Source organism: Convolutriloba macropyga, chromosome 3 (assembly GCF_964194025.1).
Source record: "Convolutriloba macropyga chromosome 3, txConMacr16.3, whole genome shotgun sequence".
Classification (NCBI taxonomy): domain Eukaryota; kingdom Metazoa; phylum Xenacoelomorpha; order Acoela; family Convolutidae; genus Convolutriloba; species Convolutriloba macropyga.
In genome coordinates this window covers 22948746-22966448 of record NC_134470.1, presented here as the reverse complement: position 1 = coordinate 22966448, position 17703 = coordinate 22948746, and the positions used below count along the sequence as shown (strand labels likewise).

Sequence of the window (17703 nt, the reverse complement as noted above, 5' to 3'; positions counted from 1 at the left end):
TACTAGCCGGTTGAGAAGATGAGGGCGGCTATTAACAAGAATACCATTATAAGCAAATAACCAAAAATTCACTGTTCCTTTAAACAGAAATCGAAGCAAAAAAGGAAAATACTAAATACAACAAAATAAATGCGCATGTGTTTGAGTACGAAGAATCTATGACTTCTTGTTACTGGGATTGATTTTCAATACCACAAAAAACAGCGAGAAAATTTGTTTCCAAAATTTATGCTTTGGAAACAAAGTTTAATCACTATTAGCTAGAAAATGCACATGCAAAAGTTCCGCGTTATGTCTCCTGAGGGAGCCAATTGGTCTTGTCAACAAACTCCTTATGGATAAAACAGAAGAAAATGAAATATGTCAAAAATCAAAAAAATTTCAAAATCAAATACTGTCAGTTACATATCTACGATTAGCTATCAAACAGAAACAGTTCGGATTTGCATACTCTGAAATCATTTACCTATGAAAACTTTAATTAATGAGATTGAAGAGCAAGAAAACAAAAAACAACGAAAAGGTCAAAATTAAAAATTCACTTATAAATTTAAAGATTGATGTAAGTCATTAAAAATTATCAGCTATGGACTCAAACCATTAACAACGTTCATTTATGACAATACAATAATCAATTTCGTTCTTCATACTGTGATCAAACTGCAGAAAAAATTACAATTCAAACCTCAAAAATTCAGTTAATTTTTAGGAAAAGAAGCTATAGTAATAGTAAGCAGGCGATGTGAACTCAGCAATGAAGAAATCAACAAGTGACGTTTTCAGTAATATTTTCAGTAGGAACAAAATTTCATATCCGGTCTTACAAGGGTGTGACGTCCAGGATAAATATTACATCATTGAAGAAAAACTCGCTGCAAAATGTGCCAAAAATGTAACCACGCGCATTATAGAATCCAAAAGGCGGTATAAAAAAGCCATACACGAACAAAAAGAACGAATAAAAAGAACAATGAAGCCGACAGGACGACTATGATTCTCTTACTTTTCATCCAACAAGATCATTGATGAGATGTTACAAAGAGACGTTATAATGGATTTTTTGTAAGGTCTCACGTGGACCGAGTCGAGCGGTCGCAGTTGTTGTTGTTGGTGGTGGGGGGGGGGGTGAGGGCGTGATTATGTGGGGGATTGTTGGGGTGAGTGACGAGTAGCTGTGGGACGAGGGGTGAAGTGTGGGGGGTCAAAATCTAAGAACACCGTCTAACAACACAGTTTCGGTGAATCACATACTAAGTTAATAAAGCCGAAAGGCTATAAAATAACTGCCCTTCGGGCGTAATATGCTTATCCCGTTTTTGAAAACTATCAGTCAAAAGGGTCACGCAAAAAGTCGGTCAAGCGAAAAATTACATAAAAAAAGACCGCAGGACTAATATAATTAGCAATCAAAAATATGCAACCAACTTGAAAAAAATACTGAGAGTAATAATAAACATAGTTTCAAATGCTGAAAATTTGTAGCCTATAATAATTAAACCCATTTTTTCCAGTTTTCAACTAAACGATAATTCACACCATAACAATGGAAATAAGTTTGAAAACCCAACTCTCAATCGGCGAATCACACACTTAGTCTACAAAGTCCAAAAGACAGCTAGCTATACAGTCTTAATGCCCTCGGTCTTAACCATTTTAATCCATTTCTTTTGACAAATTGAAATCACTAAAGCGAGAGAAAAAATATTTGAAAACAAGCTATCAAAACGCTTGAGCAAAAATTTTGCATAAAACGCACCACTTCAATTTATTCAAAATTCGTTTTAAAATAATTAAATACTCTTGAAGCTTAACTAAACCAGGAGAAAATTCAACTTGAAAAACAGTTTAAGCAAAATTGCCAAAAAGACCGTAGATGAATGGGAGCCAGAACGTTGAGATCGATGGCGAACATCAACAAAAAAAAAGTCAATTTTAATGATTTTGAGACTTAAAAAGCACTCATTGTCACTTAGGCATTGGTCATAGAATTCGCGTTGGAACCAGAACTCTGAGAACTTAAAAAGCTTCAAGCACGTTTCGCAATGCCTTAAACTAGCAGTAGCTTAGTTTGACATCTAAAGTGTTTGCAAAACAAAACAGACAAATCAATAAGCAATTGATGAAACACATGGAGTAAGGTGATTATTCAGTTGAATAACAGCTAAGTTGAGCTACGTGTAACTTACTTTTGCACTATCCTAAACAAACACTCGTACAATTGATTATCAGCACACAAACATGATTAACAACTATCAGCATTCGTTAATTTTTGTCACCAGCACATCAATTCTATTCGGTGGCAACCGTCCTAAAAACCTCTGCTATAAACCCTCAACTTCCTCCACCGTAGTGAAAACATTTACCAACTATGTTGCCAGAAAGGAGATATATTGTGAAAAAAAAGAATAGGCAGTAATAAGAGTATTTAATTTATTAAGTGCAATTGAGATTTTAAAAACTTCAAAATTGCATGAGCGATTTAGGCCAGAAGCACTGGAAAATATTGAGTGAGGAACCAAACATCGTCACAGACTTCGTTTGAAAGCAAGCAAAAGCCAACGCATATACCACAAAAACTGAAAACGTGCATGCATAGAGATAGCAGATAGAAATGAGCATTCAACAGAGAGCAGATGAAAGTCGTTTAACAAACACGACAAACAAGTTGAAAGGCCACACTTCACATCAGATGAACATAGGATAATCTGCATGAATACTTCCAGAAACAATAAACTACCTCATACTAGCACTAATCAAGCACCAATATACATCTCATCAGAGTCTAAAATCTCATCAGAATTTCAAAATAAGTAGGGTAGATTCTAAAACAGAGATTATCAAAACTGTTTCTAAGGAGACGCTTATTAGCAAGGTGTGAATATTCATATTGAACATCTTCCAAAATGCTAAAGAGCTCAAATTCACATTTGCACTTTATTAAACGCAGTTCTGCTGAAAATAGATTTAGCAAAGGATCTGCATGAAAATATCTCAAGTAGTAATTTCTCCCCCATCTGATGCCACGTTTCCTAAAATATCCTTCGGTATGTCCTCTGCATAGATTCGTAGGGATCCAACCATCAGAATATCATCACACTTTGGTTTCTTTGAGGGGAAAATACGATTGAATTTACTGGTGCTAATTTTTCTGAAGGTAGAAAATCAAATTCTGATGTACCGAGATCCAGTTCATAACTATCTAGTTTATAGTCAATATCATCAGCGAATTAAAATAGGCTTTGAAGTCCACAAGTAGTTGAATGATAAATCCTCTTACATATTTCCTGTCAATGTCGACTGTGTCTGATGATATCTTGTTGTACACTTGGTTCTGCTGAATAGCTTTGCTGATGGTGCTCAGTCCAGAACTAATTGCTTCACACTCTTCGTACTGGCGCTGCAGTTTTTCATCTCCACCAAATTCTGGAAGATTGTCCGACCTGTAAGAAACCTCATCGTTATATAAATCTTAGGTATACTGCTTGGCGTAGCTGTGAAACTATCAGAAGCTGTAACCTATATACACTTAAAGCTTAAAATAGATTTGGTTTTTTGTATTAAAAACCCAGTAGTGCGAAGAAGCGTATTCATATTCCATACAAGACGCAATCTTCTACCAATTTCATTTGATTTTGTTTAAGATAGAAAACCACTATTTTGTTCGCCGACATGCTCTACTTGAGGCAGTCCCACACATTCTGTTGCAAACACAACATTAGATAATTAACAGTACCAATAAAACATTTTAAAAACAACATTCTTATCTTAGTGTATTTTCTCCCATAAATCAACCTATGTGTCAATTTATGGAACATTTACTTTTTCAAATACCGTTCAAACACCAGGATAGCGTCAAGTATTTATACTTCTCATCTATCGAATCTTTTAGTATCAAAGTGCAGATCATTTTAATCATTCATGAGGCCAAAAAATTATAATAAACTCAGTTAAATAAATCGTTAAGCTCATCGACAGAACAAACGTAGCCCACAAATTGTGATAAAATTGCAGCCGTTGAGGTATATCGGGATTGAAAAAAAAATTTAAAAAAAATTAACAGAATTTGTTTCGAAATCTCAAAAAGCGTTCCAATTTGGTGCAGTGTCAGTTAGATTCTAAAATTATACTTAATACCGCTTCCAAATTGAAGGCTATTAAGCTTAGGCTATAAAAATGCCGGCTAGCAATCGCTCCAATGAACTTTGATAACCTAATGCACTGACTTGATGACTGGGTTTTATCGGATTATCCCGTTTCATTTGGTTTTGCTCTTTGCACCTTGACCATATTCACTACATTGAGTGAGGTACGTCACGAGTCAAACGTGAAAGTCGAGACTTAAGAAAAACTAAAAACGTGATCCAAAGGTAAAGCGAAGTAAAAACAGAACATGCTTATAATTCAAAGAATTCTGACTAAAAATAGACCTAGAATGGACTGTACAAGCATTGGGACAACGAATTAGAAAGCGAAAGAGCAGTAATAATCAAAGTAAAACCGCCGAATGTTAGGAAAAACCACTAGCCATAAAACGAACTTTAGTTTAAACACCGTTTTCTCATACTTGTCAAACGACTGGCCAGCAGTTGGCTTATGGGGGACTCAGTCGGGGTCGTCTCAAGCGTTGAGGGCAGGGGGCTAACCGATAAGGGGTTAGAGTAGCGAGGACTGCACCAAAGGGGGTCCAAATTGCTAGAAGGAGGGTGTACGGGGGAAAGTAGATTTAGAGGGTGACTAATAGATCAAATTTCGAAGAATACGAACCGCCCTTAACACCATAAAATCGTCGCCTCAAAATAGTTTTGGAGGATCGCATACTTAACAATTAATACGACAATAAGAGCTCCGCTCAGCTATTAAAAATAAACCGATATCCGTCTACTTTTTATTTGACGTTTCAGTAAATAAAACCCGCCACCAGTGAGTTCAATCAAAAACAAAACATAAACAGACTACCGTTGGACAAAGTGCTCTAACGATATGCGGGGAAATTTATTTCGGGGGCTGTGACCTAGATAAAATTCTCTTTTTCCAAAATTAGAGCAAAATCTGGGAATAAGAAAATTGTAAAAAATATTGAGACCTTGTAACCATCGTGTTTCGTTTCATTAAATCCGATAAATATAGTGGGAGTTTGCCAAGCTGATGTACAAAGCGATGCGCCTATAATAGGATTTTGAACAATGCGTTGCCTAATTGGCAACCAGTATAGCTGCTTCAGGTACGACGCGGTTGCTTCAGGTACGACGAGGCCGCGCGTTTGATCAAAAAATCAAACGCACGGCACCGTTCATTATTCGCTGAAGTTTTGCTAATAAAAAGTTTGGCAGACAATAATAAGGCGAAATAGAGTAGTCAACACGTGATAACACTAAAACTCTAATTAACTCAATTAGTACCGATGTTTTAACTTGATCTCGAAAAGAAATGACCACAACTTACTAATAAAATTTACTATAACAAAATGAATTCAAACCAACAAAGTTAATCTGTCGTTTTAACTTGATCTCGAAAAGAAATGACCACAACTTACTAATAAAATTTACTATAACAAAATGAATTCAAACAAACAAAGTTAATCTGTCGTTGCAGAGTAAGATGACAATCAAAATAAAAACCTAGAACTCTTACCAGTTCAGTGTAGTCACCACCTTCTGGCAGACGTAAAAGACCATGTTCAACAATTTGACATTTCCGAATAATCATATACTCACTCTCATCCGCATTCAATTTCAATTTTGCATTGCTGAATCAACGTTGAATCGAGGTCAAAATGTTATCAAACATGCGTTGTTTGAGGGTCGAACCGATTACAAAACAAAATAAAGAAGGGTATCATCTGCGTAAAAATGATATTTTATTTCCAATTCTTTCAGCTTATCTTCTAAAGGCAGCATGCAACAGGAAAAAGAGAAGGACGAAGAACCGACATTTGTGGCACACCCCCTCTTAACTTTAACATCACCAAAAAAACATCCATTAATGATAACTTATTGCGAACGATTCAAAGATAATTTTTGAAAAAACAGTAACAACAGATTGCCAGCCAATCCTTTTCGCTAATATCTCAAATAAAAACAGATGATCAATTATATCAAACGCTGCGGACAAGTCTAACCCAAAATAAACAACGGAACGCGACTCGTCCAGATAAAAGAAAATCATTAAAGAATTTCAGTAAAGCCGTTTCCATTGGAACGAAAGGCACTTTAATACTTGCCCCTGAGATTATTAGATTCCAAATACAAATTAATTTGCTCAAAAACAACTTTAAAAAACTTTTGACAGTAATATTAGATATGTCACAGAACGATAAGTCGACAGCAATTCAGGATCAAGGTTATGCTTCTCTATGATCGGCCTCACGGCGCCTTGTTTGAAATGACTTGGAAAGTATCCTGTTGGGAGAGTTAAATTAATTAATTCAATGAAGTAGTCCGGAGAATTTGTCAGAACAATTTTGCATAACCTAGTTGGTATTAAATCACTCCGTGCCGTACTGTTCGAAATTTTTGGTAGAAACAATTTCAAATCGCACAGTGTAAATACCTGAAAAGTGTTCAGGGTAGTTGTGAATCATTCAATTTTACACCATTCGTTAGAGGTATTGAAACTACTACGGTTACTATTTTCCTAACAAAGAAAGATTAAACTTCTTTGATAGGCATTCAGGCTCCCCTAGTGACTGCGGCAGGACAATATTATGTTATCCTAAGAGTTGCTGCAGCATAGCATACCTAACACACTAATTTTCACTAGCGACACATTTTTCGATGTATTCACTTTTCTTTTTGGTAAACAGCTCAAAATACTCATCGTAAAAGCTTCAACTTCTCAACTTCTTAGCTCATCGTCAAAGATAGGGCGCGTATGATTTCAACATATTTAGTTTTCATTTGAGTTATCTTTGATCCAAGTTTCTGTTATAACTATGAGTTAAAATAAAATCATCAGCTTCAATAAGATTTCTCAGTTGCGATGTCTTTTTGCGAGCCGATCGTTTATTATGTAAAGAAACTTTTACACCGGCACTGACAAATATAAAAATAGATAGTTATGTATTAAAGTAGGCCGGCCACTCCCTCGCTTTCCGAAAAAAGTGAAAATGAAACAATTTCGGGGCAGAAATCAGATTCAACTTGATCATTATCTAATTCGAAAACGGTGGAAAGATTTCAGAGGAGATTTGTCTTTGGATATTACACGAAAACACAGTGAGATGCCGTCATTTCGGTGGCATTTTAATTGCGCTGACTGTCGTCTGATGATTAATATTTGTGCCCGCCTTTACATTTTTTGGTTTTCTGTCTTGGGACTCTTTGTCAGCAAACAAGTTTTCATTGCCTTCAGCTTTCCGTTTCTTTGAATTACGATCACAAGCAGTGCTGTCAGTCCGATTTCTGAAAGCAGCTCTAAGATACGGGTAATCCGTTTTCTTCAGAGAAATTATCTCCAGCTTCAGTGATTGAATTTCAGCAATCAGCGAATCCACTTTTTCTAATTTAACTTCAAGAGCAGATATTTGATAACAAAGGGCTGAAAACTCTGTTGTAAAAGTTGGCAAACAACTCGGACAAGACAAAATATCAATCCAAAACAAAATATCAATCCAAAGCAATTTGTTGTCTGGGCAATTCCAAGGCAAGATCCATAAACACCTTTAGACTTACATCGAACACAGATAACGCGTTCTTGTGCTGTACATAAACCCATGCACACAGTACATGGCGGATTGGATGGGGGAGGTGGCGGGGATAAAGCCTGCATTGTTTGGGACAAATAAATACAGTCCGAAGACTGCAGTAAGCGCTGAATAGGTCCTAAGTAAACGAATAATCTAAATTCTATCTAAATAAATAATTACAAGAGAAATAGATAAAGCAGTCCAACAAATCCGGAGAATTCTCGCGCCAAATGTTGACTGAGAAATTAACCTAATGTAACAAAAGCTCCAACAATTGCGAAGAACTTCTACGCCAGAAGGTTGATCTCGGAAATCAGGACTTGAGTGTTCGTTGAAATACTACACAGTTTGCAATATTCGGATATGAAGTATACAGGTTTTTTTTCCGCGGGAATCTGAAATTCTTGGTTACTGGGGCTACCCAAACAATGTCCGCCCTCAATACAACAATAAATAATTACAATCAGGAGCAGAAACAGAAATAAATAGCCTCCCGGGTGCACGTGGAGACTATTTAATAAGTTTATCACAACAATTAGGCACAACAATTTAATAAGTTTATCACAACAAAAATGGAAAAGAAACTTGAAAAGTCAAAAAACGTCCTAGAAAAGCGTAAAAACTGTCAAGCAAAAATTTCGCAACTAAAAAAGACACACGTTTACAATAATTGCTTCAAACTTCGTTCGAGAGCAATTAATGAGTCAAGGACAAAATTCCATGAAGAAGTCAAAAGTCAAGCAAAACTCATGCGCGGCTCTAATACTTGCACCAAAATTCCTCCGAGAGAATTTAAACAACATGGCTGGCAGATTGCCAAAAATAGCCGCAATAGATTCGTAGATCGGCAGTCTAAAAAATACAGTAAAAAAGACAGACCAAAAAAATTCGTCTTTTCATTGAAGGCTGATCTGTTATATTTTGAATAAAAAATCTTATTAAGTTATTGCTGCCTCTATTAGCTGATCTCAAATAACCTTGATTTAGAGTGACACACACCCATTTGACCTTATCTCTTTGAATTAAAGTAAATAAAAGTCAATTTCAAATTGAGGAAGTCATTTTTGAGAGTGAGGTAACTCAAGTGTGACCAAAAATCACGCGCATGAACAAAAAAACTCGCTCCACTGAGAGCGAAAAAAGATGACGTCACACATGTAATTCAGTTTAAATTGCATGAACGAATGAACAAAAAGTGGCTGTGACGTCATATGGTCGTAACAAAAATCATGACGACGAAAAAAAAAACAAGAAGGCCAATAATAGCCCCAGCTATCGCTGTGCGGCTATTAATAAATCTTTTTCCACCTAAATCTAAAAACATAACCGATTAACGTCGGGCGAATTGCTCTCAAACGATTGGTCGTCTGTAGCTAGCCACGGAATAGCGAGGCTAGCTTTGGCTTAATTGAAGGAGCGTGAGGTAAGCGCACCAGGGGGCAACGGAGGGAGGGGGTCTTTGGCTGCACGGGCCCCGTACGGCCTGAACCATGTGCAAGGGTGGGTATAAGGGGTAAAAAAGGGGGGGTTGTGGGGGGTCAACCTTTAAGAACCGTCCTTCACACCATAAGTATAGGTCTCGAAAACAGTTTCTGTGAATCGCATACTTGGCGACTAGTGAACTGAAAGGCTCTAAGAGCACTTAATGCCCGCAAAAAATAGCCGCAATAGATTCAAAAATAGCCAAAATAGATTCAAAAATAGATTCAAAAATTGCCAAAAATAGCCGCAATAGAGTCGTAGATCGGCAGTCTAAAAAATACAGTAAAAAAGACAGACCAAAAAAATTCGTCTTTTCATTGAAGGCTGATCTGTTATATTTTGAATAAAAAATCTGTATAAGTTATTGCTGCCTTTATTAGCTGATCTCAAATAACCTTCATTTAGAGTGACACACACCCATTTGACCTTATCTCTTTGAATTAAAGTAAATAAAAGTCAATTTCAAATTGAGGAAGTCATTTTTGAGAGTGAGGTAAGTCAAGTGTGACCAAAAATCACGCACAAAATCACGCGCATGAAAAAAAACTCGCTCCACTAAGAGCGAAAAATGACGTCACACATGTAATTCAGTTTAAATTGCATGAACGAATGAACAAAAAGTGGCTGTGACGTCATATGGTCGTAACAAAAATCATTACTGCGAAATAAAAAAAAACAAGAGAAGGCCAATAATAGCCCCAGCTATCGCTGTGCGGCTATTAATAAATCTTTTTCCACCTAAAACTAAAAACATAGCCGACTAACGTCGGGCGAATTGCTCTCAAACGATTTGTCGTCTGTAGCTAGCCACGGAATAGCGAGGCTAGCTTTGGCTTAATTGAAGGAGCGTGAGGTAAGCGCACCAGGGGGCAACGGAGGGAGGGGGTCTTTTGGCTGCACGGGCCCCGTACGGCCTGAACCATGTGCAAGGGTGGGTATTAGGGGTAAAAGAGGGGGGGGGTTGTGGGGGTCAACCTTTAAGAACCGTCCTTCACACCATAAGTATAGGTCTCGAAAACAGTTTCTGTGAATCGCATACTTGGCGACTAGTGAACTGAAAGGCTCTAAAAGCACTTAATGCCCGCTGGGCGCTAACTGTTTATCCCGTTTTTGAGGACGAAAGGTCAAATGGGTCAGGCAAAAAATCGGTCGAGCGAAAAATCGCATAAAAAGACCGACAGGACTAATATAATTGCTACAAACTTCGTTTGAGAGCAATGAAAACCTAGCAGAGATCGCGTCACCATAAACTTCATTTTTTAAATGAGAACACCTGAGCGTGCAATGTAAAACATTGGAGTCAGGCGGTTCAAACATTCAAAACTCGACAAAATAAACGTAAATTTCTAAAGTAGAACGGCACATCAAGACTTGTCTGTTTATGCATGTGCCGAAACAGCAACCACCCGTGAACCAGCATGAACGTTACATGCTTACATTTCATTTGAAGATTACAAGACTCCAACATCAACACGAATCAACAACCTGGAGAAATCAAAGCAATATAAAAGCCCAAGCCATATTGAGGGTAGACTTTTCAGACTCAACAAGGCGCGGGCATGAAGCAACTCTTATACAAAAACTGTGCACAGAAATACGGTTAAAAGATTGAGAAAAAATTATCTCGTTCTCGGTAGCTTTGTTAGTAGTCAGCTGTGGCTGAGGGATGCTAGCATTGGGGGGGGGGGTTTCAGCAGAGGGGCGCAAAGGATGGGGGTATGGTTGGGAGGGCTGTACGAGAAGGGGTCCAAATCGATAGAGGGTAGACAGGGAGTGTTAGGAAGGAGGGGTCAAATTTATAAGGTTAAAAACCTCCCTTCACACGGTAAACTTTTCTCCTCAAAACTGTTTCGGTGAATCCGATACTTAGAAACTAGTAACGCGTAAGGCTCTAAAAAAGCTGCTGCTCAGTTTCTTAAGTCCTCCGGGCTTTACCTGTTTATCCCGTTTTTAGGACGAAAACTCAAACGGGTCAGACAAAAATTCGGTCAAGCAAAAATTCGCTTAAAAAGACAACGGGGCTTATATAATTGCTACAAACTTTGTTTGAGAGCAATTAACAAAGATTTTATTACCATAAACAAATCATAGACTAAAACTTCCTATTACGATCGAGCAAATCATTGAAAGAAATATCAAATTCAAATAAAGGCTGCATAGGTTTTTCAGATACATAGCCCAATGCAACTTGGGAGAGAAACTAAATTTACTACGGGCGCTTCATATGACGTCATTAGAGGTTATTATATACCACTAATAAACCACAAATATATAACCACAAATGAAACTTAAAGAAGAAATTACCAATTTCGGCGCGTTTTAATATGACTTTTAGTAGTGCACTGCCACCACTTGACTTCAGCTGTTGACATTTGTGGGTGAGAGAAATGTGGATCCCGCAAAACCAAAAAGGCAAGGGCAAAAAATTCACTCGAAAAGTCAAAATGGTTAAGTAAAAATTTTGCATAAAAAAACCAACACGTTTACAATAATTCCTTCAAACTTTGTTCGAAAGCAATTAAAATAGTTGAAAACACCGTATAAAAACAGCAAACCTCTACCAGATAAATTTGATTTTAGAAAGAATTTGAAACGGAGCCTGCTCCCTGTATCTATAGGTTAAGATGCTAGCTGCGCTCCAAAGCTATCTAAATACCTCTTTAACCATGAAAAAGCACACCGAAAATGACGAATAACCATACCCAACGAGCCCGATTCCTCTTCAACCTCGCCAAGAGAAAAACAGCAGATAACTAAATACGACGGGAAAAATCAACACTGCCCTTTACTTCACATGCAGCAGACGAAGCTGCGACGTGGTCACAATGAGTTCTCCGAGTCCTCCAGACACACAAAATTTGCTCAAACTTATGGGTGTACACCAACAGACTGCTGTATCAAAGTTTAGCCTTTCTCTGCTACTACTACACTTCATGCCACCACTTCACTGATTTTATAAAGACGCGAAATCGTTTAGTAGCATCAATTTAATTCAGTGACACCTTTCTAATTCGCCACACCTTTCTAATTCTCAAAAATACATCAAGAAGGCCAATAGCTCGTCTTTGAAACATTTGGGGATACTCCAATCTATTTTTAATGTGGTATCATTACTTTAAAGCCTTAAAATTAGACTAGCGGATCGACAGCTGGTAAGCCGGCCAAAATTGAGCAGGCAGGATTCGACAAAACGCGCCAAAATTGTTTACCAAATTTCAGATATTGTTAAAATTGGGGCAGTTAAGGCGACATTTAAATGTTCCAGAGAACTGAGGAACAAACAGAAACCAGTCACCAAGACAAAAGATGAAAATAGCAAGATAACTCACTTGAACAGAGCTCTGTTCAGGTTGTCCTTCCATCGGGCCATTCCTTTTGACGCCATTTTGTCCACGAATTAATCTGAACTTCCTCAGCCAATGTCGGACATAACAATCTTAAAGCACTACCTATTTATTGCAAGAAACCTATAAATATTTCAAAGCTTGATAAATCATGATCGTAGTTATGTTTACTGTTCTATAGCGTTCAAAGTTATTAGAGTTGAATATTTGCTGAGCCATCAAACAAAGATTGTCGATGACAAGGATGAAGTTAAGTATCTAAACAGTTAAATTTCAAATATACCACCTCAAAGGTTATGCATTGGATTCTACAGTAATCAAACTATACACCTCAAGAACTGAAATATCATAAAATTCATTAATTCTACATCTGTTCGGCAAATCTAAAAATTTTTGGCTCTTTCCTATTGAAGTTACTGTTCCTCGTGTATTAATGGGAGAGACATAGAGACTTATTATGCAAAAGAAAGATTTTTTTACATTAGCTGAAAAGATGTAGAATCAATTTTAATAAAAAATAAAATCTTCAATCAAAGAACTGCAAAATGATACAAGCAATTAACACATTTTTGGGAGGCTCTCTTCTTTTTTTCAACAATTAGTGGGAGTTTCCCCATTACAAATCTCCTCATTAAAGATCTTCCCCATTAACAAGTCAGCTGCGTGTAAACTTTAAAACTGAATTGATAAATTTTGTCTACTCCCTTCTGAACACTAAAAAAACACTGAAAGTCCAAGCCGTACTCAACATTAAATATATGGAGTGAAGAACGTTTTTTCTTTTCGTTTTTTTCAAGCTACGGTATATTACTACTGGCTATTCTAGTTATCAGTGTATGGGTGCTATCTCTATCCAAATACTGGTGTCACCGTTACGATCTCCCGAGACAGTTTTGTTTTTTTTTTGATAACTTAATCGCAAGCTTTTTTTGAACGTCAATTTATCAGTATTTGGGTATTCTATACACATAAATTGAGCTGTATTCCATCTCGTCATCGGGTGAGACCAAAACCATTTACATCAAATAATCTTTAATTCTATTTCAGGTACAATTCCCCCCCCCAACATTTTAAAAATGATGCTGTAATTTTGTTTATTATTCAACTAAAAGCAATACCAGATCATCATGTTTTCAAAAAAAGTCATTGAAAAATGTAACAAAGAGGAACTAATTGCGAAACTTCTAGAAACCAGTGAAAAAAAATGAGAAAGATAGAACCATAAAATCTCTAGAAAACAATTTGGCATAGTACGATTTGCGGAAACAGAGTTAATTTCCAGAAAGCGACAATAAATAGTCTGGAGAAAGATACTGAATACTTCAAAGAACAGACAACATTGATAATTTTTTCTAGAAAAGCAGGATAATTAGCGTTTACTAAAAAATATTGAAACGCCAGATAAGAAATATTATCCGAAAGTGATACCACCCTTTGCAAAGCAGCTTTTAATATCAGATAGCACATACCGCAAAATCAATCAACAAGACATCTCGCAGCAAACGGCAATTTATTCATATTCTTCAGCAACAATTAAAGATATTGGAACAGTTGTTGAAATATATTCTCTTGGGGCTAAGACGGAAACTTTAGTACTACACGCTGGACATAATTCAATTGATAAAAGTTTATCTGGGCAAGTTGCTGCTATGCAAATGAAAGATACAGTTGATAAGTGCATGAAAAAGTAGAAACCAGAGCTGTCTGCAAAATTTCACCGGTCAAGGACGGCTGTTACGGTCAAAATAGTAATAATGAGGCAATTACAAAGTTTAATGAGCAACTGGAAATGATATGTCTGGAACTCGATGGTCTGTATCCGTGGTCAAAATTTGAATGTCTTGATAAAACTCTTACAGATATTGATATTTCTTGTGACGGGGTTCACCCAACTATAAATGGAATCAAAACCTGGTGAATAAAATTCGGCACTGTAGTCTTGAACAACCTTGGCAGCCCAACTCTTACATCAATTTACCTCCTCTGAACAAATTACCCCCTCACTCTTACATTTTACCCCCTGCAGCCCAACGCTTACTTCATTTTACCTCCCACTGGACAAATTACGCCCTCACTCTTACACCATTTTACCCATTGCAGCCCACTCTTACATCAATTTACCTCCTCTGAACAAATTACCCCCTCACTCTTACATTTTACCCCCCTGCAGCCCAACGCTTACTTCATTTTACCTCCCACTGGACAAATTACGCCCTCACTCTTACACCATTTTACCCATTGCAGCCCACTCTTACATGGCAATTTCAGTCAGGGGTAATTCCTGAAAAGTCCTCCCATTGCAGCCCACTCTCACATGACAATTTTAGTCAGGGGGGTAATTTCTCAAAAGTCCTCCAATTGCAGCCCACTCTTACATGGCAACTTAAGTCATGGGGGTAATTCCTGAAAAGTCCTCCCATTGCAGCCCACTCTTACGTGGCAATTTTAGTCAGGGGGGTAATTCCTGAAAAGTCCTCCCATTGCAGCCCACTCTTACATGGCAATTTCAGTCAGGGGTTAATTCCCCAAAAGTCCTCAAAAGTCCCCCCCCACTCTTACTTACAAACAAATGGGAGGATTTTAAGGAAGACATTCGACCCGGGCGATAAACAATCGCTTATTATGGAACTTTCGCGACTCCTAAGATTGAAATTGAGGGGGGAAATTCTCTAATTGATCCATTAAATTTTTCGATGTTTTCCTTTGAGCTGTTTTAGGTTAAAAAAAGACATCTACCAAACGTTACATTACGTTATTTTGTAAAGATGTCGCCTAGAATGTACAAACGTTCGTTTGTCGTCATCTTGTCATTCTGGTATTTTATTTTTTGGGAGCAAAAGACTCTACGCTCCAATGCACCGAGACTCAAATAAGATAGCGAAAACGCTTCACTGTCACACTTTCAGAAAGGGATCCCACACAGTATCCCTGAGGCTAAAATCTTTGGACAATTGCTCAGCCATTTGTTTTTCAACTGTTCATTTCTAATTCTGCAATATTGTTCGCTTTGGAATATGCTTCTCATATACCAGCTCTGAAGGCAAATAGGTTTCATTTCGTGGTGCCGTTCGAAGAACATACATCAACTGAGATGCTTACTCTTGCCAGTAGTTCCAAAACCGGTTTGTCGCAGATTGGTTCAAATTCCAGTAGCGCAGGATCTGTAGGTGCTGACTGCGCCATATGATAATCAATTCTTAGTGATGGTGTCACAATTGTGTTCAAATTGAGTTTTTTTTTGGATTCGCGTCTCGAATACAGTTTAGAATAGAAATTACGTTAGCAACTTTCAATTAAGAATGTCAAGCACGTCTTCCTAATCTCAGCCACAATTCTGCTTCGAATTGTTCTGCATTGAAAAGTAGCACAACTCCACTTAATCTTATATTCGGGCTGAAAACACACACACACACACACACACACACACACACACACAGAGAGAGAGAGAGAGAGAGAGAGAGAGAGAGAGAGATAGAGAATAGATCAGAACTGAGTATCACAACCGCTATCAGAAGAATGAAATATTGTATCAAATACGGGAAGTATCATCAAATGACTTCCTCTATAGACGGAAGTAAATTTATATTTGCTGAACAGAAAAGTAATTCATATATAGCGTCAAATGAACAATAAGTGATGTGATCAATTTGTTGTGAATGGGTGCCTTCTGTTCCATGAAATAATGAGTTGGAGTAGTGGATAAAAGGGGGTCCCCAACCAACCACTCAACACTAACGTGTATTCGTGGTCGACTGGGGACCCCCTTTTATCCACTACTACTGTATTGGATATATCCACTACTACATATACACATTACTCTATACTTCCTATTCTTATATAATTAAAAACAATCATTTCCTGTATCACTTAGTGCAATCTACTAGTAGATCAATTCTTAGTAGGCAACCTCACTCAATTCTTACTACAATACAGAGGCAACCTCACTCAAAACTTCGCAAGCAAATTGAAGAAACTATGCGAATTGCAAGTAGTTTTTACAACGCGAAAATTAAGATCGTGCCTCCCCACCTTGAAATCATCCTTTGATAGAGATCTGAAATCCCACGTGGTATATGAAATTAAATGTAATGGATGCGGATCCATCTATGTTGGGCAAACAAGCCGGCATGTTACCACAAGGATAACAGAACATCAAAAGAAGGATTCACAGGTGGGTCAACATCTAGTTGAATGTCGTGGCGCCACGAATGACATTGAATGGAGAATTCTGGACGCCTGTCGGTCAGTAGAAAAACTAATGATCATCGAAGCTATATATATCAGCAAGCTGAAGCCGGCACTAAACACACGCGACGAATATAGGGGGAGGGAACTCACGCTAAAATATTAGTTCAAATCATATTTTTGACTAAATGAGAATGCATAGGGCAAAAAACATTTTGTGCATGACAAAACGAAATTTGCAAAACCTCCACAAGAGGGATACTTATGGTTAGGGCAAATTCGGAATAACCCTAAAAATACAAGAACATGGACAAAATCGAAAAATCCGGAATAGGAATGTTTTTAAGTAAATTGATAACAGATGTAAATATGTGTTGTAAATAGGCTAAATATTGTATATAAGGAAAAATTTTCGATTGAATTTTTTAGAATATTTCCTAGAATTGTTTTAATTGTCATCTCAGACAAATGTAAATACATATTCATTTTATCTTTTAACAATTTGTAAAAACAGTTTTAACCTGACGATGAACGTAAAGTTCGAAAACGTTTGTTTTAAGTATTGGAAGTAATTTTAATTTGACAAATTGGTTTCTTTTACATCTACTAGTAGAGTCAAGCTGGTATTTAACCATGATAGCCCGGGTTCTATCCCCATTGGATACCTTTTATCCACTACTTATATCCACTACATCATTACTCTATATTCTATTTATAAACAATTAAAAATTATCATTTTTTTTCTCACTTTGTGCAATCTTCTAGTACAGAGTTAAGCTGGTAATTAACCGTTATCAGACGGACAGTTTGAGTTCTATCCCCACTGACTCCAGTGGACGTCACCAGATACTAATGTAACTAATGAGACCTTGTAAAAAGCACGTAAAACCAACTTGGAAAAGTTTTTTAAAATGCCTGCTTAAATCTACACTTTCGTGTTAAATCTTTCGGCGTATTCCTTGAATGTGGTATGTGTATATCTCTATCTATGTAGATAAAAACATAATC

At 37.2% G+C, this 17703-nt stretch overlaps 2 protein-coding genes across 3 annotated transcripts in view; both read right to left on the bottom strand.

Annotated features, from left to right (window-relative positions):
- Positions 1-8224, bottom strand: part of LOC142336075 (sodium/potassium-transporting ATPase subunit beta-1-interacting protein 1-like) — a 193321-nt gene extending 185097 nt beyond the window's left edge. For both annotated transcript variants that reach the window (XM_075384587.1, XM_075384588.1), the window contains exon 1: positions 8198-8224. The gene's annotated coding sequence lies outside the window, so the exon portion shown is untranslated. The remainder of the gene's footprint in view (positions 1-8197) is intronic.
- The window catches only part of LOC142336073 (uncharacterized), a 482576-nt gene that overhangs the window by 62610 nt on the left and 402263 nt on the right, over positions 1-17703 (bottom strand). The window contains exons 2-3 of the mRNA XM_075384584.1: positions 12496-12604; positions 3278-3440 (exon numbers count right to left, since the gene is read on the bottom strand). Coding sequence (XP_075240699.1) covers positions 3278-3440; positions 12496-12551 — 219 coding nt within the window. The 5' untranslated portion in view covers positions 12552-12604. The remainder of the gene's footprint in view (positions 1-3277; positions 3441-12495; positions 12605-17703) is intronic.